At 44.0% G+C, this 21907-nt stretch overlaps 1 protein-coding gene across 1 annotated transcript in view; it reads right to left on the bottom strand.

Annotated features, from left to right (window-relative positions):
* Window positions 1-21907, bottom strand: part of Gdpd4 (glycerophosphodiester phosphodiesterase domain containing 4) — a 49613-nt gene that overhangs the window by 7329 nt on the left and 20377 nt on the right. Inside the window, exons 8-13 of the mRNA XM_038313450.2 lie at window positions 21668-21813; window positions 21261-21343; window positions 8245-8395; window positions 6611-6832; window positions 4939-5093; window positions 1165-1312 (exon numbers count right to left, since the gene is read on the bottom strand). Coding sequence (XP_038169378.2) covers window positions 1165-1312; window positions 4939-5093; window positions 6611-6832; window positions 8245-8395; window positions 21261-21343; window positions 21668-21813 — 905 coding nt within the window. The remainder of the gene's footprint in view (window positions 1-1164; window positions 1313-4938; window positions 5094-6610; window positions 6833-8244; window positions 8396-21260; window positions 21344-21667; window positions 21814-21907) is intronic.

Raw genomic sequence — 21907 nt, 5'->3', positions numbered from 1 at the left:
GCTTCTCCAGACTCTTTGCCCCTGCACTCTAGGGGCTCTGTCTCCCACACTGATTCACACGAATTTCTTACTCCCTGGTATGGTGCTTCCTCTCCTCATTGCTCCTGTACCTGATGCTACAGAAGCTGGTGCTTTTTAGCCTTTCTTAAACCTAAGGCTTAACTTTCAAAGGAGCAAAATCAAACTTTTTTTTAAAAAAGATTTATTTTATTCATACACATGCATGTGTGTACATACAGGAATTTGCAGAATCCAGAGGGGACATTGAATCCCCTGGAACTGGACTTCAGGGCAGTTGTGAGCTGCCTGACATTGGTGCTGGGAACTAAATTTAGGTCCTTTAGAAGAGCAGCAAGCACTCTTAACGCTGACCCATCTCTCCAGATCCTAGACTGTTTTCCAGTGGACAATGATAGAGTGTCTCCATAGTCCCAGTTACTGGGGAAACTGAGGCAGGAGACTGGCTTGAGGATAGCATGAGTGGCACACTGAGACTCCCTTACAACAGCCTGTTTTCTGTCGCATGCTGCTGTCCCATGCAGTCAAATGATTCCATGAAGACAAGAAACCCAGACTCTGTTGCAGTAATGGGCTAGCCACAGCTCCCCACACAGGCACTAAGTGGTTGGATTCAGCTGTGGCTGCAAACCAGGTCTTCAGAGCCACCAAGCGCCACCAGGGTGCCAGGGTGGGGCAGCTGGATGCTGGCTGGCGTACCTATTTAACGTTGTATTTGAGAAACAGATTTCCCTTTGCAGTCAAAGGGGTCCTGCCTTCTTCTCATAATATCCCTGTGACTGTTGTTTTTGCCTCGTGTGTGTGTGTGTGTGTGTGTGTGTGTGTGTGAATGTGCCTGCACCTCACCAGGACTCTCACATCATGAGAACATGAGCCAAGACACCTTTGAGCTTCAGTGCCCTCATGGGTCTAATAATAATAGTGTTAAATTCAAGAGCTTAAATTGCATGCAAAGTGCATTGTGAAGATTCAATTAACAAAGAACCCAGGAGACTTTGGGTGAAGAAGGGAGAGGCACATCTCCGTCCTTCTGAGACATCTGTATTCTGAAGTAGCTCCACAGGGAACTGCCCACGAGGCTACAAGGCGTGAGGGAATCACATCACAGTCACACCTGATTTAGAGGGATCCAGACATGCAGCTCACCATGAAGAAGAGAGGGTGACTGAGCTGGTTCAGGACCTGGATGTTGTCTGTGGTCACAGAGTTGATGCGGTAGCACCAGGCCAATGAGAAGAGCCAAGGCTCGTTGACAATGTACATATTGATGTGGATTTTAGCTGCCTGATACTGTCTAGAACGAAAACATCACACAGAAGATTTCAGCTCAGTTGTGCTCTCAATAACCAAAGGGGAACAACCATGTTCGTGGAAGATCACCGGACAACAGCTGGTCCAAGGATACCCTAGAATTTACTGTGACAGAATGGCTCAGGGGTGGGCTGGCCTCCTGCTCCTGTAGCACAGGAAACCCTTCTCAGCGTTACAAATCTGCAAACACCACACTACAGCCGAGCTGCAGATGGACCTTCTGCCTGACCCAGGGAGAAGGAATCGAGTGCGTGAAGGACAGATTAGCGACAGATTAGCAAAGGAAGGCCAGCTGTATCCTTAGGATTCGAGTTCTCAGAAAACACACCACGTGCCTTCCCTGGTGCTACTAAGATCAAGTGTAAGCGCATCCCCAGGTCCTTTTAGGCCCTGATCCAGAAGTCACGTTGGAAAGTACAAGTCTGCCATACACTAGTGTGGCAAGCTTTGTGCTTCGGAGCAGGAGGTGCGGCCAGGTTCCTACACGCAGATGAGAACTGCCTCTGAGAAAGTTCCACAGGCCGCCTAGAACTTTAGAAAGAAACTAATGGAGGAAACAGTAGGAAGTTACTTCTCTGTACTATCTGAAACTGAGACTTGAAATTCAGTGCTTCTAAATATGAACAAGAGATGTAGAAACTATAGTTTAAAACATAACACCCTTAACAATTACTTCGAGGAAAACGAGCTATTGGGGATGAATGTAAGAAGCACTAAGGGTGTAATCCTGACAGCCACGAAACGCGGATGGAAGTGAGGAGGACGAGCACAGGGTGACGGTCACACACACAGGTGAGGACTCACTGGAGCAGAGCCGCCAGCGGTTCCCAGCTCATCTGTAATGTCAGCCTGAGGCCTGGAGCAGGCCAGCAAAGGTTTGTCTGCGCCATTAGGTCAGCTGATCCTAACGAGTATGCAAAGACACAACTCTCTAGGAAAGTTAAGTCTTTGGGGCGGTGTAGGAGGTGTGACAGTCTCACGCTACGGTGAAGGATGGTCTCGAACTCACTGTGTAGTCCAGGTGGGCCCTGCCAGTTCTCAGGCTCCCATATGCTAAAGAAGACACACTCCAGTCTGGAAGGGAGTAAGGAAAAGGACAGGCTTCACCCGACAACGAAGCTACGTGACCATGCAGTCAAGACAGCATGTGCCAGAGTAAGAACAGACATGTAAGTCAGTGTCCTAAACAGAAACCCAGAAACAGACCTACAGAAATTTGCTCAAATAACCTGTGCCAAAGCCGTCAGACAGTGAGTGGATTTCCAGCCAGTGCCCCAGAGGACACTAAATTCTCAACCAAACCTCAGACTACGTATAAAAGTTAACTCAGGATGATCTGCAAGCTTGTGCATATAATGTAAAAATATAAACCTTATGGAAAACATAGAAGAAAAAAATTCGGTCAGGTCTCGAGCTGAGCAAAGAGTGGGAACAGAGCTAAATGCTCACTTCCTCAATGGGAAAACTCAGAAGCCACTGTTCTTGTCTTGTGGAGACCTTGTGCCCTGTTAAGAAGACGCCACAGATAAGTCACAGACTAGGAGAATGTGCTCCCTTCTATAAAGACTTGTTTTTATCTAATCGTTTGTGTATGTGTGTGCCTGATATTTGTGTGCAGGGGCTCACGGAGTCCTAGAAAGGGTGTCAAATCTCTGGGAGCTCCTCTTCTGGGTGGTTCTGAGCCCCCAGCATAGGTGCCGGAAGCCCTGGGCCTTCTGGGAGGACAGCAGTGCACACCCATGCTCACCCACGAGCCTCTCTCCAGTCCCAGGAAAACGCTTTCAAACCAACCCTGTGCAACGAAGGCTGAGAAGAATCCTCAAGATTCAATAATAAAGAGCAAGAATTTAAATGAAGAGACCCATAAGCAAATAAACGCAGTATTATTAGCCTTCAGAGAATATGCTTTTAAACAGACTCATTTGCCTACATGCCCGTCAGAGCAGATAAGATTTAAAAAAGGATGTAGACACTCTGGGTCGTGTCGTTAGCAAAAATGTAAAATGGCACAGTCTTCCTGCAAAAGTGTGGCTGCTTCTTAATACAACATTCAATCATTATACCCCAGAATTTGAAATCTTGGGTACTTATCCCTGAGAAATAAAGACGTATATTTGCATAAAAGCCCAAATGCAAACAGGCAGAGATAACCAGGTGTCTTCTGGTGGTAACTGACTAGACAAACTTAGGCACACACACCATGAACACTATTCAGCAACAACAACAACAATCAAATCATGGACAAATGAGACACAAGAGAATTATGATTGGTGAAAATGAAAGCCATCCCCGAGGTCACATACGATATGAGTCTGTTCATTCCTGAAGGAACAGCACTACAGGCAGCTTGCTGGGTTAGGACTTTGGGGAAGGGAGGGAAGGGTGGAAGGACAGAGAGTGGCTGTTGGAGGACAGTAGCAGAGGAGCCTTGTGCTGACATTCCCGTCTCCACCCCAGCATAATAGGGAACGTGGCCACCAACAGGTGAATGTGCTGACCTACAATGGAATACTACTCAACTTCTGAAAAAGAGAAATTCTTTTATCTGCCCCAATATAGATGAACCTGGAAAACACTATACTGCCAGGGGTAGAAAGACAAATATTGTATGATCTCACTTAAATATGGAATCTTAACCTTACAAAAGGGCAGAGTGAAATGTATAAGAATACATGTGGAGAGGCTGGAAAGATGGCTCAGCTGTTAAGAACACTGCCTGCTCTTCCACAGGACCCTGGTTCAAATCCCAGGACCCACATGGAGGATCACAACACCTGCAACCCTGGTTTGAGAGGATCTAATGCCCTCTTCTGGCCTCTGTGGGTACTACACACATGTGATACAAATACATATACACAGGGACACACACATAAAATAAAACAGATCTTTAAAATATGTATTAAGGGCTGAGAAATGAGAGTACAAAGAAGGAGTGTGTGGTAAATGTTTGCTGGCAAAAGAAGGGAGGGAGAGCAAAAATGAGAGAGCAGAAGATCCAAAGATGATAACCAAAGAAAGGAATCCTACGGCAAAAAGAGGACTTTAAGTAACTGTTCGGATGATTGTGTTAAGGTGTGTTGTTTCTGTTTATGTTGCATTGGTTTAACTCTGTGAGGTTCTGATAATTTGCCTGTCTAGAACACCAGAGGGTCTAATGAAGATCGAACGACCAGTAGTAAAGCAGGAGAGAGGATAGGTGTGGATGGCAGGCAGAGAGAATATATAGTAGGAGAAATCTGGGAGGAGAAAGAAGCAGCCCGAGAAGGAGGAGGACATCAGGGGCCAGCCATCCAGCTACACAGCAATCCATGGAGTAAGCCTAAGATTTGCAGAAGTAAGAGAACAGGAAAATCCCAGAGGCAAAGGGTAGATGGGATAATTGAAGTTAAGCAAAAGCTGGCAAGCAACAAACCAGGCTAAGGCTGGGTATTTGTAAGTAAGAATAAGCAAGCCTCTGGGTGATCCATTTGGGAGCTAGATGGTGGGCTCCCCTAAAGAGTTGAAATAGAAAAAACATCTACTATTACTACTACAAGTAACTTGGGTAGAAGCAATATTTTGTAAATGTCAGCAACGATGCACGCCAGGGAGGGGCGGTCAAACACTTACCTCATCCCCCGGTAGAACAGCCTCTTATAGTCAACATTTATTATCGTCATATTCTCTTTAGCAAGCTCCTCAAGGGTTCTTAAACGGCCCACGTGCTGGAAACCAGGAGCCTTGACCCTGACATAGTCTCTGTCGTAACCTGGCAACCAAAGTATCTGCAAGGAGAAACAGCCAGTCAACTGTCCCGGCACAAACGGCCCAGGGAGAATGGGCGAAGCTCCACTCCAGCATGGGGAGCAGAGAAGGATTCTAGCCCTTGGTAAAGCAATCGAATTAGTTATATCGTCTAATGAACTCTTAAAAGGGGGAAAGGCTGCTGTGGAGTTGAGTTTTCCCAGGACCTTCCCATCCTCCAGTGAAGGTCAAGGCCCCAAGCATACAGAGAGATTCACACAAAAACATGGAGGGCTAGGAATGAAGCTCAGTGGTAGGGCGCCTTCACAGCATGCGTGAGACCATGGCTTAGATCCTTTACAGAGAAATAATGTTGGTAGAGATGAACACTGAAGAGCCCTCCCCAGCTGCTGATGTCAAAGCCATCCTCGAGAGGAGCTCCTTAGGTTTCCTGGACCAGGGCAGCTGCGGCTCATCTGCAGACACATGGTTGTTAAACTCGGAGCACTGCTGTATTCTGAGAAGTTAAGGGATTAAAAAAAAATAACTTTGCAAATAAAAAGACTGATTCTAAAAGAAAAAAAAAAAACAAACAAGGAGCAAATCTCTACTCAACTAAGAACCACTGGTCTTTCTAGACCATTCTTTAAAGCCAAAGTCCTCAGAGTTGTATTGTCATGAAGCCTCATAGGTCTGACGTGACCACGGGGCAGTCACATCAGAATTACTATATACACGATATTGTTTGTGTGGAGCGAGGGACTGAGCACAAGGTCTCGAGCATGCCAGGCAAGGGCTCTAAGTTATAATCCCAGCCCTCTTTTTAAATTTTCAGTTTTGAGGCAAGGGCTTGCTAAGTTGTATGGTTGGTTTTGAATTTATTCTATAGTCCATGCAAGCTTTAAACTTGCAATCCTCCTGCCTCAGTATTCTGAGTAGCTGTAATTATAGTGATGTATGACTGGGCCTGGTTTATACACATTATTCTTTTTTCCTGCACATGTATGCATGTGTAGCATGCATGTGCAAAAGTTCACAAGTATGTGGATGTCCATGTGTGCAATGCACATATGTGTGCATACACGTAGGGGCCAAGAGTTGACACTAGGTGTCTTCTCCCACTGTTTTCCACTTGATGTTGTAAGACAGGCTCTCCCTGGACCTGGTGCTCACCAGTCCCAGCTGGTCCAGATAACAAGCTTTCCCTGCCCTGTCTCTGCCTCCTGAGGGCTGGAATTACTGGTGGCTGCCAGGACTGGACAGCTTTTACCTGGGTCCTGAAGACCCGAACTTCCGCCTCCACGCTTGTCGTGCACTGAGCCAGCTCCTAACTCCTGCACTGTTCTTTAACAGTGCACTACGCCTCGATGTTTCCCCCACCTGGCCACTCTCCGCTTGCCACCTGTAGCTGTACGGACAATTATCTCTATTTCCAACGGATGCAAAATCCCTTGTAGATCGCAGAGAAGAAATGCATGGTAGGTTAAATTCAACTGCTATGCTCCTAGACAGGCTGCCCACCGCCCAAGCCCGACCACGGATGGGGAGAAAGACGTACCAGACGCTGTTCGATGTTGGAGTCAAGGATGACCTTGACCACTCTTCGAACAAACGTGTTTCTGAAAGGATGCTTCGGTGGAGGGCCGAAAAGATCAAATATTACAAACTTTTTTTCATTTTTTGCAAGTTCCAATAACTCAGCCAACGATGGAATTGATTGGTTGCTTGCTCTTCTTTTATCAGCCTCTGATAAAGGTTTCATGCCAAAAAATGGCTTATACTAAAAGTAAAATATCAAAAAAACCCATTGACTTTGGTCAAAAACACCCCCAAGTTTTCTGGTCTGTGGTTCTGCCCCATATTGCTCCACTACCACCTCACCCACTGTGCCCTCTGACACACAAACTCTGAGCTATAAGGGAAATGGAAGGACATCTTCATTGGCGATTGTAGGGTTTGGAATGATTTCTTTGATACTCTAGACTTCTTACACAGGTACCGATATTCTCCATGTTCTTAGCTCTCCTTCCTAGTCTTCCGTAACTCTCGGTATCCACTCCTTTTGACCATACCGCCTTACCCCGCTGTCACAGCTGTGTGTGACGGAAACAACATGTGCTATGGTTTCAGAGTTCATGCGGTTTAATCCTAGCTACGCCCCTCATTTGTTTATCATGTCAACCTGCTAAAATCCTGCTCTCTGCCCGTCCAAAAGCTCCCTCCTTCATGAAGCTGTTCTAAAATATTCCCGAACTAAGGGGACGTTGAGAGCAGGAAGTTCCGATGGCCCGTTACTGTGCGATATCCCATGGCCTTAGTAAACTGATTAGTTCTGGGAACTTTCTAGAATGTATTATTTTGAACCCCGACACAGGGAATGGGGTTGTAGTAAATAGACAGTTTGCTTCATTTATCAAATGCACTGCCCAGACTTCCCAGGGTGCGGGTGCTGGGAGTGGGGAGGAGGGTACTGTTGTTTGTTCCCATTCGGAGGCCATCATTCATGCTCACGATGGGGAAGTGGTGTTGGCTGAAGGTTTTCTTTAGTTCTTTATCTTCTACCCCTAGTTCATTAGCAGGTTTTCATCACAGGAACCGGGGGGGGGGGGCGGCTTTGCCAATGAAGAGCTTGCTGCACAAGCCTGAGGATCGGAGTTCCGATCCCAGACCTCTGCAGAAGCTGGGAACAGCAATGCATGCCTTTAATCCTAGTGCCTGGGAGGTGCTGACGGCGGGGGGGGGGGGGGGGGGGGGGGAGGGGGGGGGGCGGGGGGAGGCTCCCTGTGGCTTCCAGGTTTCTCATTAGAAACTTTGTCTCGGATAAAGTGGAGATGTACCCAGTAGATACTTAGCACATATTTGTTAAATAGCAAGAATTGAGGAGTAAATATTTCCTAGTCTGCTTCATGAAGACTGTTAAATATTCAAGATAGCTAGGAAATGTGCATTGCAAACACACTATCAAAGACTATGAAATGCCCGGGTAGATTAAACAGTAAAGGTTGAGTTTACAAGTTTATCATCAGCCTTCCTAGTAAAGGCCGACATCATGGTCCGACCCACTGCATCCCCAGAGAATGTGAGCCCTGCCCCTAGACTAGCAGGGAAAGTGGATGCTCCAAGAGCAGCAGATGAACCTGAACAGGGGAGGCTTGCACACAAGTCCACAGAGCCAGAGGATACGAGTCCTACCTTTATAAACCACTTGCCAGCATTTAGAGTCGACAGGAAAGTCCAGTTGAAGGTGGCAGTGTGGTTGAAGGCGGCCGAGGGCAGGACCTCTCTGATGTTGGTTGTTCTGCTCAGGTCATAGTCGTGCATGAGGAAAGGCACGTCGTCATAGCTGTGGACAGAAGGGGAGAGGAGAGGAGGTGCAGAAGATAACCCTACACCAAGGCACGAATGGTTCCCTAAAGCCCTTCAGGGCTTCAAGCCTTTCGAGACCTTCTATGCTCTCTCAGGTCTCAGCAGGTGTCTAAGTGCCAGCATCTATGCAGATGTCGGCATTTCCCCGCCCCGAATGGCTCTGTCATGTGTATGTGTTCATATTGATGGTGCTGAATGAGCAGCTTCCTTACTCAGAAGATCCCTGATACCAGGAAAGCAGAAGGTACAGTAACAGCCTCAGAATAAGGTGAACGGGAGTGGGGGTAAGGCAGGGTCCTCAGGGCCATGAAACACGTCTCCACATGGGCTTCCTGGGTTTCTCTGGACGTTTTTCCAGGATGGCACCTGCTTCTCTAGACACTCTACATACAGTTAGGGCTTTAATGTATTTTGAGTTGGTTTTCATTACTGGTGAGATACAGGCATTATTTTATTCTTCTGCAGGTAGCCATTGAATTTTCTCAGCACTATTTATTAGAAAGGTTTCCTTCCTTCACTCTGTGTTCCTAGAACCTTTGCTGAGAACCAGATATATAGATACATGGGTATAGATATATCTATTGTTCTATATATGTCGTTAGGCCGGTATTGTGTTTTTGTTTTGTTAGGGTTTTTGTTTGTTTTCTGTTGTTTTTGAGACAAGGTCTCTCTCTGTAGTTCTGCTGGCTTGGAGCTTGCTATGTAGACTAGGAAGGTCTCAAACTCAGAGATCCTTCTGCCTCTGCCACAAGAGCTTTGGGATTAAAGACATGTACCACCACATCCATGTACCACTTGCTAGCCATGTTATTTTAATTACCATAGCTTAGTAATGATTTTGAATTCAGACAGTATAATTCCTTCTACTTTGGTTTTTTTCTTTGCTTTGCTCAAAACTGTTAAGTATTTTTATAGTCCCATATAAATATTAAAACTCCTTTTTCTAGGTCTATGAAAATGTCATGGTGGACTGAGGATTCCATAAATCCCTAGAATCCTTTGAGTGCAATGGACATTTTAAAAAACACTGAGTCACTCATTCCACAAATCTAGGATGTGTTTGTTTTGTGGGTCTTTCTCCATTTTTCATCTATGTTTTATAAGATTTGGGGGTGGAGATCTTTTACCTCTTTAAACTTTTCCCAAGTGTTTTATGGTTTTGCAGCTGGTATGAATGGTAATGTTTTCTTGATACTGTTTGTTTGAGAGAGGGTCTTACTGTGTACTGCAAGGTGGGCTTGAATCTCTGCCTTTCAGGCTGTGATTATAATAAGTATGTATTACCATGCCCAGCAGAGGTTGACATCAGGTATCTTCCTCTGTCTCTTCCCACCTTTCTCTTTGAAATAGGGTCTCTCATAAACCCTGGAGCTCACCAATTGACTAGCCTGACTACCCTTAGGGATCTTCCTATCTCTGCTTCGCATTACTAGGGTGACAGGGGTGAGCTACCATGTCTAGTTTTTATGTGGGTGCTGGAGATTAGAACTTTGGTCTTCATGTTTACACAACAAACACTTCACCCATCCGGGCCCTGCCTCTTGAATCCATTATAACGAACCAGCCACCGGAGGAAACAAAGCTACTGCTTGGGTGCGGTGTTGTGAATCGAACCTAGGACCTCACACATGCAAAACACACGCTCCGCTTCCAGCCCAGTCTTACAGACCTCTCTATGCTTATTTTATATTTTGCAATTTTTGTGGAAGAAAGGAGGGAAGGAAGGAAGGTACCTGATATAATTTCAATTTTAAAAAAAGTGTGTTGAGACTTATTTTATGGCTTATCATATGATTTATCCCAGAGAATGTGTTGTTGAGAAGAATTTATGTTCTGAAGCTGTTTGGTGGCATGTTCTATAGATGTCTCTTAGTGACATTTGGCACTATGCACAACTTGACTCTGCCATTTCTCTATCGATTCTCTCTGGGTGATTGTCCACTGCTGATAATACAAGCTGGACCTCTTGCTGTCCTGGTGTGGAGTCTGTCTCTACCTTTAGGGCTACTAACATTTGTCTTGTCACTAGAGTACTGAGATATCAGGTCGTATATATTTTAAATGACTGCTCCTTGCTGAATTGACTGTTCTATAATTGTATAGTGACCTTCTTGCCTCTTTTTTACTGATTCTGATTTAAAGGTCCATAGTGTTTGATCTAAGTATGGGTACTTATGATTTCTTCTGGATTCTCTTTGCATAGAATATCTTATCCCATTTCTTCACCGAATTTTCAGTCTATGTGTGTCCTCAGAGGCAAAGTGAGCTCTTCATATAAGCAACTTGGGGTTGGGGGTGCTTTTAGCACAGTTATTCTATGCCTTCTAGCTGGACAGCTGATCCACGTACATCTATGACCATGGCGGAGCGATGTCTACTGATTTGCTTCTCGCAGTTTGTTCAGTGTGGGTTTTTATGCAATGAGGACCACCTGGCCAGGAAAGGAAACACTCACAATGGGCTGGGCTGGGCCCTCCCACATCAATCATTAGTTAAGAAAATGCCCTACAGACTTGCCTCCAGGCCAACCCTATGGAAGCATTTTCTCAATTAAGATTCCATCTTCCCAGATATGTCTAGGTTTATGTCAAGTTTGCAAAAACAGATGTGAGGTTGGTGATGATCTTTTCCCTTTCTGTAGGTACCCATTTTGTCTTTTTGACCATGTCCTTTGCTTCTCAGTTTCAGAAGGTCCCATTTATTATTTGTTGCTCTCAGTGTCTGTGCTACTGGTGTTACATTTAGGAAGTGGTCTCCTGTGCCAATAAGTTCAAGGGTACTTACCACTCTCTCTTCTATGAGGTTCAGTGTGGTTGGTTTTATGCTGAGGTCTTTGATTCATTTGGACTTGAGTTTTGTGCATGGTGATAGATATAGATCTATTTTCATTCTTCTACATGTTGTTGAAATCCTGTTATGCCAGCACCATTTGTTGAAGGTGCTTTCTTTTTTCCATTTTATAATTTTAGCTTCTTTGTCAAGAATTAGGTGTTCATAGGTATGTGGGTTGATATCTTGGTCTTTGATTCAATTCCACTGGTCTTCCTGTCTGTCTGTATCTCAGTATCAAGCTGTTTTCATTACTGTAGTTTTATAGTAGAGTTTGAAGTCGGGAATGAGGATGTCTTCAGAAGTTTCTTTATTGTACAGAATTGTTTTGGCTATCTTGGGGTTTTTATTTTTCCATATGAAGTTGAGTATTGTTCTTTCAAGGTCTGTGAATAATTTTGCTCGGTACCAAAAGACTGCTTTTGATAAGATTGCCATTTTTACTATGTTAATCCTACCTATCCAAGAGCATGGAAGATCTTCCCATTTTCTGACATCTTCTTCAATTTCTTTCTTCAAAGATTTAAAGTTTTTGTCATACAGGTCTTTCACTTGTTTGGTTAGAGTTACCCCAAGATAGTTTATGATATTTGTGGCTATTGTAAGGGTGATATTTCTCTGATTTATTTTTCAATCTGCTTATCATCTGTATAGGAGGGATACTGATTTTTTGAGTTAATCTTGTATCCTGCTATATTACTAAAGGTGTTTATGAGTTATAGGAGTTCCCTGATGGAATTTTTTGGGGTTACTTATATATACTATTATATCATCAGCAAATACTGGAAGTTTGACTTCTTTTCTGGTTTGTATCCCCTTGATCTTTTGGTGTCTTATTGCTCTAGCTTGAACTCCAAGTACTATACTGAACAGATACAGAGAGAACGGACAATCATAGCTTGTTCCTGATTTCAGTGGGATCACTTTGAGTTTCTCTCCATTTAATTTGATGTTGGCTGTTGGCTTGCTGTATATTGCCTTTATTATGTTTAGGTATGTTCCTTATATCCCTGCTATTTCCAAGACCTTTATCATAAAGGGGTGTTGGATTTTGTCAAAGGCTTTTTCGGCATCTAATGGGATGATCATGTGGTTATTTTTTTCAGCTTGTGTATATGGTGGATCACATTGACAGATATTTGTATGTTGAACCATCCCCGCATCTCTGGGATGAAGCTTACTTGGTCATGGTGGATAATTTTTCTGATGTGTTCTTGGATTCGGTTTGTCAGTATTTTACTGAGTATTTTTGCATCAATGTTCATGAGGGAGATTGATCTGTAATTCTCTTTGTGAAGTTTGGGTGTCAGGGCAACTGTAGCCTCGTAAAAAGAGTTTGGCAATGTTCCTTCTGTTTCTATCGTGTGGAACAATCTGAGAAGTGTTGGTATTAGTTCTTTGCAAATCTGGTAGAATTCTGTGATGAAACCGTCTGGTCCTGGGTTTTGTTTGTTTGTTTGGTTGGTTGGTTGGTTGGGAGACTTTGGATGACTGTTTCTATTTCCTTGGTGGTTATAGGTCTATTTAATTTGCTTATCTGGTCTTGATTTTAGTTTGTGATACTTATCCAGAAAATTGTCTATGTCCTTTAAGTTTTCAAGTTTTGTGGAGAACAGGTTTTTGACCTATGACCTGATGATTCTCTGGATTTTCTCTATGTGTTTTGTTATGCCCCTCTTTTCATTTCTGATTTTGTTAATTTGCTTATTCTCTCTCTGTCTTTTGGTTAGTTTGGATAAAGGTTTGTATATTTTGTTAATTTTCTCAAAGAAACAACTATTTGTCTCACTGATTCTTTGTATTGTTTTCTTTGTTTCTATTTTGTTAATTTCAACTCTCAGTTTGATTATTTCTTGTCATCTAGTCCTTCCGGGTGAGTGTGCTTCTTTTTGTTCTATGGCTCTCAGGTGTTTTGTTAATTTGTTAGTGTGGAGTTTTTCCAGCTTCTTTCCTCTTAGCACTGCTTTCATTGTGTCCCATAAGTTTGGGTATGTTGTGCGGTCATTTTCATTGAATTTTAGAAAGTTACTAATTTCTTTATTTCTTTCTTGATCCAGTGGTGATTCAGTTGAGCATTGCTCAGTTTCCATAAGTTTTTGGGCTTTCTACAACTAGTGCTGCTGTTGAATTCTAACTTTAAGTCATGATGGTCCGAAAAGACACGGAGTTATTCCAATTCTTTTGCATCTTTGGAGATTTGCTTTGTTATTGAGTATGTATTTGATTTTGAAGAAGGAACCATGAGGTGCTGATAAGAATGTATATTCTTTTGTGTTTGGATGAAATGTTCTGTAGATGTCTGTAAGTCCATTTGAGTCATAACATCTGTTAGTTCCTTTATTTCTCTGTTATTTCTTGTGTGTCTGCAAGACCTGCCTAGAGTTGAGAGTGGGGCTTTATAGGTGATCTAAGCTTTAATAATGTTTCTTTTACAAACGAGGGTGCCCTTGTATTTGGGGCAATGATATTCAATATTGAGACTTCATCTTGATGAATTTTTCCTGTGATAAATATGAAATGACCTTCTTCATCTCTTTTGACTAATTTTAGTTTGAAGTCTATTTTTTTTTAGATATTAGGATAGTTATACCAGCTGTTTCTTAAGTCCATTTGATTGGAAAATCTTTTCCCAACCCTTTACTCTGAAGTAATGTCTGTCTTTGTAGTCAAGTTGTATTTCTTGTATGCAGCAGAAGGATGAATTCTGTTTTTGTATTCAATCTGTTAGTCTCTGTCTTTTTATAGGCGAATTGAAGCCATTGATATTAAGGAATATTAATGACCAGTGTTTGGTAGTTCCTGTTATTTTTGTTTTTGTTGTGGTTGGTGGTGCTGTGTCTATGCATTTCTCTTCTTTGGGATTTTCTGGTATGAAAACTATGGATTGCCTGTGTTTTTGTGGATGTATCTCTGACTTCCTTGGGTTGGAGTTTTCCTTCCAATACTTTCTGTAGGGATGGCTTTGTGGATAGGTATTGTTTAAATCTGGTTTTGTCATGGAATATCTTGTTTTCTCTGTCTATGTTGATTGAAAGCTTTGCTAGATATAGTAGTCCGGGCTGGCATCGTGGTCTCTTAGTGTCTTCATAGTCCCTGACCAGGAAATATCCTGGATATTTTGTGTCAAGAATTTGTTGGATTTAACATTTTCTTTGATTGATGAATCTATTCCCTCTATTGTATCTTCAATGCCTCAGATTCTCTCTTCTGTCTCTTGTGTTGTTTATGCTTGCACCTGTAGTTCCTGACCGTTACCCAGACGTTCTGTTTCCAGGTTTCTCTTGGTTTGTGGTTTTTATCGCCTCTATTTCCCTTTTCAAGACTTGAACCATTTCTTTCACCTGTTTGATGGCTTTTTCTTGATTTTCTTTAAGGGATTTGCTGATTCCTTCCAATTTTTTGATTGTCTTTTTTTCCATTTCTTTAAGGAAATTTTTCATTTTCTCTTTAAGGACCTCAATCATCTTCATAAAGGTCATTTTAAGATCATTTTCTTCTGCTTCATCTGCGCTGGGATGTTCAGGCTTTGGTATTGTAGAACCACTAGTTCCTGGTTGGTGCTGTCTTGTTCTTTATGTTGTTGAGTGTATTCTTACTCTGTTGTCTACCCAGCTCTTCCTCCAATCTGAACAGATGGAGCCTGCGTTTCGGGGGGGGGGCCCTTTCCTCCAATTGGTGTAGATGGGGGCTGTGGCTCTGTTGATCGCTCCTTCATGTGTAGGCAGAGAAGAGCCTTCGATGACCATTCCTCCTGGTGCCTACAGGCCCAAGGCTCAGATGGCCATTCTTCCTGGTGTTGGCGGACCTGAGGCTGAGGCTCCGGTGGTCCGGAGTTCTGGAGGCCACTGTTGTCACGGTCCGCAGGCTGCTGCTCATGCTCCCCCCCGGGGTCTAGCCTGGCCTCCTAACTATAGACTTTCAATAGACTGTTTCTGAGTTCACCACTTCTCTCCTGTATTGCGTCTCCTCTGCCCTCTCTATTTTACTATGATGACTCACTGCATTGGGTTTTTTTCCAGCTCAACTAAGCTTTATTTTATTTAAAAAAAAAATGTTTTCATCTCTGTCAAGTTTCTCTGAGTACTAAATCATTCTGTTTTCTTTTGAAGCTCACTGAGTTTCTTTAAAATGTCTTAAATCAAAGACCACGCTAGTTAACGTGTTCATCTCCTGTACCTTGTTTCAGCTTCCAGGTGAGGGTCCAGTTCAGTGAATGTTCTTGAATGTTCTTGATGCCTACGAGCATGTGACATATTTGCCTCGGTTTCTGCCGTTGGCTTTGTGCTTGCTCTTCTAGGAATTCTAAGGAGGTTGTGCATTTTATCTGAGTCTACACTAATTCCTGCAACCATGCATGCTGGGATCATGCTAGAGTACTGCCACTACTCCAGCACTAGAGGGCGATCCACTCCCAGGCTTACTCACCTCAAATCCCCAGACGGTCCTCTGTTCAAAGCATGAACTAGAGAAGTAGCTATAAAGGCTCATCCGTCCTCCCAAACCTCGCCTCGAGCTCTACCAGTCCCCAGACCTCACCCACGGTCACCAGCAGATATTTAGACACTGCAGGGCTCTGCCCACTCTGGCTAGAAGCACTGTAGATGGGCCAGCCCCCAGCTTCTATGCTGTCCCTATGTAGAGTCATCAAAGCTGTGACACTGTCACACTTGGCCTCTGGCAGACGCCAAGAACTGAGGCCACATTGTTGTCGACTGTCACTGCCAGCTCACGGCTGGAGACTGCTGCAGCCATCCAGGTGACACTGGGCAGAAGACCATAAACCAGGGCTGTTCAGGCAGGCCAGAGGACAGGAGCTGTTAGGTTCTGCCCAGAGTTAGGTTCATACACCCAGGACTGACCTCCAAGGCAAAGTCCTATGCTTATCCCCCATCCTCTTCCCCAGCATACTCCTGCTACCCAAGGCTGGGGTAGTGCTAATGTACTCATTCCCAGCTGTGACCCAGCCTTGGTGGCTCACTCTGGCAGTACAGCTATCTCTGTCCCAGTACTCGCAGATGGACCCTCTACATCGCCCTGCCACCAGCGATGCTATCTAAGTCACAGCTGAGTCTTCCATAAGGACCTGCAAAGCTTCAGGGGTGTATCCTAGGCCTGCATTACAGCTGCTGGGGAATGGAGCTAAAAGACAAATCTGTCCCATTGGGGTACAGATGTAGGGAAATTCTAAAGGCTCCATCTGCGAGCACTAGCCAGGTACACTTGTGCTGCCCAAGGTTTGGGAATAGGTATTACAGAAAATCTCTTGGTTGCCAAGGCTGATGTACTTGGGTCTCAGAGCCACAGGGACAAGCCCAACCCCAGGCTGCTGATGGTCTAAGCCGAAACTTGAGTCCGTGCTACCGACTCTCGGGTCTCCTTCCTGATGCTCGTTTCTACCTGACACGGTCTTCTCCAGAGGAGCAAACGCCCTGTGGCAGCTTTTGTGCTCTGTCCCAGACAGGAGAATCTTGCTTTCTTCTCTGCTACCCAACATTGGGAGAGCGATGGCAGAGGAAATCCTTCAGCCAGTTAACATAGTTCCAGTGGCTCAGTCATGAATGCTGGCCTGGGGACAGGGCTGATGGGACTCTGCTTGGCATTGGATTCCCCCTGGCAGACTTGGTAATAGATTTGAAGTCTAAGTCCTTACTCTCTCCATGCTCCTTGGAGTTGAAGGACGGCAACTCTTTTCTTCCTGCTTCTTCACTACATCCTTCCTTATTATGCTACTAAAGCCAGGTAGTATGGTCTCTTACCTGGCCTTCTTAGCTCCTGTAAGTGAATAGCTATTTGAAGGGGGTGTGTCTATGGTAATATCATCATTAGAGGATTTGACTGAGCTGCCATCTTGCTCTAGCTCCTATGACATTCAGATAGAGGACCAATGTTAGTACCATCTGTGTGTTCCAAATGTCTAATGAAGTTGAAAATCTTTCCACATATGAATTTTTACCTGTATATTTTCTTGTATGAAATACCTATGAATGCCTTTTGCTCATTTTCTAACTGGTTCTTTTATTTGTTTAAATATTTATTTATTATGTATACAATAATCTGTCTGTGTGTACTCCTGCAGGCCAGAAGAGGGCACCAGACCTCATTACAGATGGTTGTGAGCCACCATGTGGTTGCTGGGAATTGAACTCAGGACCTTTGGAAGAGCAGGCAATGCTCTTAACCTCTGAGCCATCTCTCCAGCCCCTGGTTCTTTTGTTTTTTTTAATAATACCTGGCACTCTTGAAATGTTTTTTCTTTTTACTCTTATTTAATTTTCTTTAGGATTTCACACGAGTGCCATGTTCACATAAGTTCCACTACTTCTCTCCCTGCTCCAACTCTCTTTATACGCCCTTCTTCTTGGACTCATGGTATCGTCTTTCATAATTATTATTGATATTTAGATACATAAATATGCTGAGTCTATGTGGTATTGCTCATATGTACATGTGTTTAAGGACTACTTGGGATAGGATAACCTATCAAAAGGCTCGTCCCTGGAGAAAACTGATTCTCCTGCTCTCAGTAACCATTAATTTCCTGTAGAGCTTCATCTAGGGGTGGGACCAAAAGACTATAGAAAGAAAACAAATGAAGTTATAATTATTGAAATATGAAACAAGACAAACAACACAAACAGCAAAAGGCAACAAAATAATAGTTATCAGCACACACTTTTCAATAATAACTTTTGAATATTAATGGCTTAATCCTCTAATCAAAAGATAAAGGTTAGATAAATGGAATGAGAAACAAAATCCGCATCTCTGTTGTCTATAGGACTCTTTTGCCTGTAAGGACAGGTATCACATTAGAGTGAAAGGCTGGGGTCGGGGGACCCAGGGAATGAGCATCGTTAGCCTAATATGTGACAAAATAGACTTTTAGTCAAAACAAGTTCAAAGAACTAAAGAAGAATACTTCATTCTGGTCAGGGGACCAATTAGCCAAGAAGATATTATAATCCTAAACACGTATGTGCCAAACCCTCGCACACCCCATTTCTTTAAAAGCATACTATTGGACTTCAAGATACAGATTAACCCTAAGTCAGTAACAGTAGGTGATTTCAGTACACTGCTTCCTCCAGCATCCTGGCCGTCAGGACAAGAGACAAACAGAGAAGCACAGGAACCGAGTGACATCACACAGCAAACGGGCCTCACAGATGTCTGCAGTGCAGTCCACCGAAGACCAGACCATCTACTCAGGAGCCACAGAACTTTCTCTAAAACAGGCTACATGCGGGAACACAAAAAAATCTCAGCAAATATAAAAAACTTGAAATAACTACATGTATCCTATCTGACCACAGTGTAATAAAGCTTGAAATCAACAGCAAAAGAATCTCTAGAATTATATAACTCATAGAAATTAACACACTACTGAATGATGAATGGGTAAAAAAATTCAAGGTGAAAATAAGTTTTCTTGAAACAAATGAAAATGAAAACACAACACACCAAAATTTCCTATGAGGGAAAATTATCTTTCCTGGGCCTACATTTAAAAAAAAATCAAAAGGAGCACAAACAAACCACTCACTGATGCAATTCAAGAGTTTGGCAAAGCAAGAGTAAACCAAACCCAAATCCAGTAGACAGGAAGAAATAATAAAAACCAGGGAAGAAAGGAATAAAGTAGAAGAAAAACAATTAATTTAAGAGCTGGGTAAAAATATATGTGATAAAATATATGTGACTGGATAAAAATATATGTGACTGACAGACCCTTAGACAAAGTAACCAAAAGAAAGAGGAGTCACAATTATTCAAATTAGATATTAATAAGGAAACATTAGGTTTTTCTGTAAAACCTATTTTTATGCTTTTTTTATATAAACCCTAAAATTATGCTGTAAAGCATTCTGTTCTTATGCTCCTCAGAATCCTCTTCTTTAGTGTCTAGCAGCTCTTTACATTGCATTTTCCCTGTTAAAATTCCTGACAGGTTCATGTCCTACACAGGCCCCAGATCACATGCAATCAAGGGCAGTAATGAAGCTTTGGGGGTCGTGTCCTACGTGGGTCCCAGATGACGTGCAGTCTGGGGCAGTAATGAAGCTTTGGGGGTCGAGTCCTACGTGGGTCCCAGATGACGTGCAGTCTGGGGCAGTAATGAAGCTTGGTGTGACGCTAACGTGGGGGAGGCATTTGGAAGAGATGATCTTTGGGAAGAGATGTCGGCAAGCAGAGAGGCAAGAGGCTGGAAGGATGACCTAGATCAGAGTTAAAATCACAGCAGAGAATAAAGACCGAATTTGAAGGGTTCGCTGGACCACAGCCTTTGACATGAAGCCCATGGCCATTGGTTGCTTCCAGAGATGACACAGAGAGCTCCATTACAACATTCAGTTTCAGTGAATTATGACAAAAATCCCAGTTTGGGGTCTTGCAAGCCAGTGTTAATATCTACCTTACCATACATTCCAAGCCTCACGACCAGAGCTACATTTCCCTTCTTTGAGCCCAGGCTACTCCTCTGTTAAATTGAATGCTCGATTTTCTGTTTGCCTCACTGAGTACATTCACAGTAACAATGAAGCCTTTCTACTTCCTAAGTTGCCTAGATACATAAATTCCACAGTGATGCCCCCCCACCTCTCTGTTCCTGGACCTGCTCCAAGCAGGATGCTCCAAGCATCCCTTTGTTTTTCTTTGTACCGTCACTACACCCTGCTACCCAACACCTTAATAATTCTTTCCAAAGCATATTTAAAAAAAAAGCAACAGTGGACTGGGATGTGGCTCAGTGGCAAAGTGCTTTCCTGGCATGCATGAGGCCCTGAGTTTGATCCCCATCATTATAAAAAAAAAAAAAAAAAAAAAAAAAAAACCAAGCTGGGGCTGGAGAGAGGGCTCAGCAGTTAAGAGCCCTGGCTGCTCTTCCAGAGAAGCCCGGTTCAATTCCCAGCTCACAACTTTGTTACTTCAGTTCCAAGGGACCTGATACCGTCCATACCAATACACATAAAATAAAGTTGAATAAATTATTTTTCTTTTTTACAAACCAAGCCGGACATAGTGATACACACCTGTAGTCGCAGCACTAAGGAGGTAGAGGCAGAAGGGTCAGAAGTTTACATCATCCTCAGCTACATAGTGAGTTCAAAGCCATCTACAGAAGATCTGGCTTCTCAAAACAAAAGCAAACAAAACAAAGTAAAAACCAAGTACTGAGCTGGTGAGATGGCTCAGTAGCCAGTGGGACCTGTCACCAAATGTGACAGCCTGAGTCTGCTGTCTGGGACCCACGTGATGGGAGGAAAGAACCAACTCCATCCTCTGATCTCTATACACACAGTATGGCACCCATGTACAAGCAAGCAAACAATACTATAATAAAATTAGAAAACAAATGCAAAGAAACAAATCAACAACGACGAATCCACAGCCCTCCAGCCTCTGACGCCTACCCTGGCCACCATGACACGTTCAGGGAGCTCTGTGGTTTATGTTTGCTCATTAACGTGCCTTCGTCTGGAGGGCCCCCATCTCTGGTCAGCAAAATAGTTTCCTTTAAGGTTGGCCCAAACATAACGTTGAGTACATACAGATTATGTCTGTCACAGAATAGGAGGCATCCTTCCCCTGCACTGAGTCTCCTGGCCCTATGCTGTCACCTGTGTCTGTGCCACATCTCCTATACTGGCTGGGAAGGAAGCACAAATGTATCTCACCTGGTGGCATCTGCTGAATACGCAGAAGGTGGCCTAGAATATCCCAGGTATCTAGGCAGATGTCTGGGGATCACTAGTAAGCAAGTTCCTAAGCTAGTGCACGGGGTCAGGGGACAAGCACAGTTTGCAATGGAGACCGATGTGACGCATGTGCTTTGTGAGCCTGTGGTGAAGAACAGGGATGTAAAGGGAGACGGGGCTCATGTATGTGGCAGACATGGAAGAAAGTCTTCAAGGCTTGTTCTCTTTACCCCTTGGGCCTAGCTGGTCCTTCCCGTGAACACTGGACAGGCCCCTTCTTCCCCCCCCCCCCCTTACTAGTCCCTATTCTCCTACCTTAAGTATACATCAGTCTCCAGGCCGGAGGCACCATGTTCCACGGCCTTCTCAAAGGACATCATGGTATTCTCTGGCGCCAGCTATGGAAGAAAGGAGCATCAAGCCTTTTTCTAAGAGTCTCTCCTCCCAACATTTCTCTATGGCAGACATAGAGCTTGGGGACGGAAGCAGACTGGTTCCTGGAGCTGTCTCTTCAAAGAGGCTGACCGTTGCCCTATACCTGGTCACACACTTGGCGCAGCGAAGGGAAGGTGACAGGAGCTAAATGGACACAGTTAACCCCGCGTTCTCGTCATGTCAAGACCCTCCTTCCTCCCCAGGGTCTCTGATGCTTCCGAGGCTCCCTTCTCCATCCCATGCCCCCCACACCTGCATCTACCCGTGCTCACTTTGCTCAGACCTACCATAGGTGCGCCTCTGTGTCCAAAGAAGGTAGGCTTAGGCCCTAAATTCTCCTTCTTCAGAATGCAGGGAGAGTAAATCCCCAGCGGCATCAAGTACAGACACAAAAGAATGATAAGGAAGGGGAGTCCAGCAGCTACCTGTAGAGCTGAAAAGGTTGAGGGGTAGAAGAACGGGTGAGAACAGAAGGAAGGGTGGAGCCCCGTTCCAGACAGCAGCGGGCTCTTTGTGTCTGTCGCACC

This window comes from Arvicola amphibius, chromosome 12, assembly GCF_903992535.2.
Source record: "Arvicola amphibius chromosome 12, mArvAmp1.2, whole genome shotgun sequence".
NCBI classification, from domain to species: domain Eukaryota; kingdom Metazoa; phylum Chordata; class Mammalia; order Rodentia; family Cricetidae; genus Arvicola; species Arvicola amphibius.
Note: the sequence above shows the minus strand (reverse complement) of the source record. Positions and strands in the feature narration are given on the sequence as shown.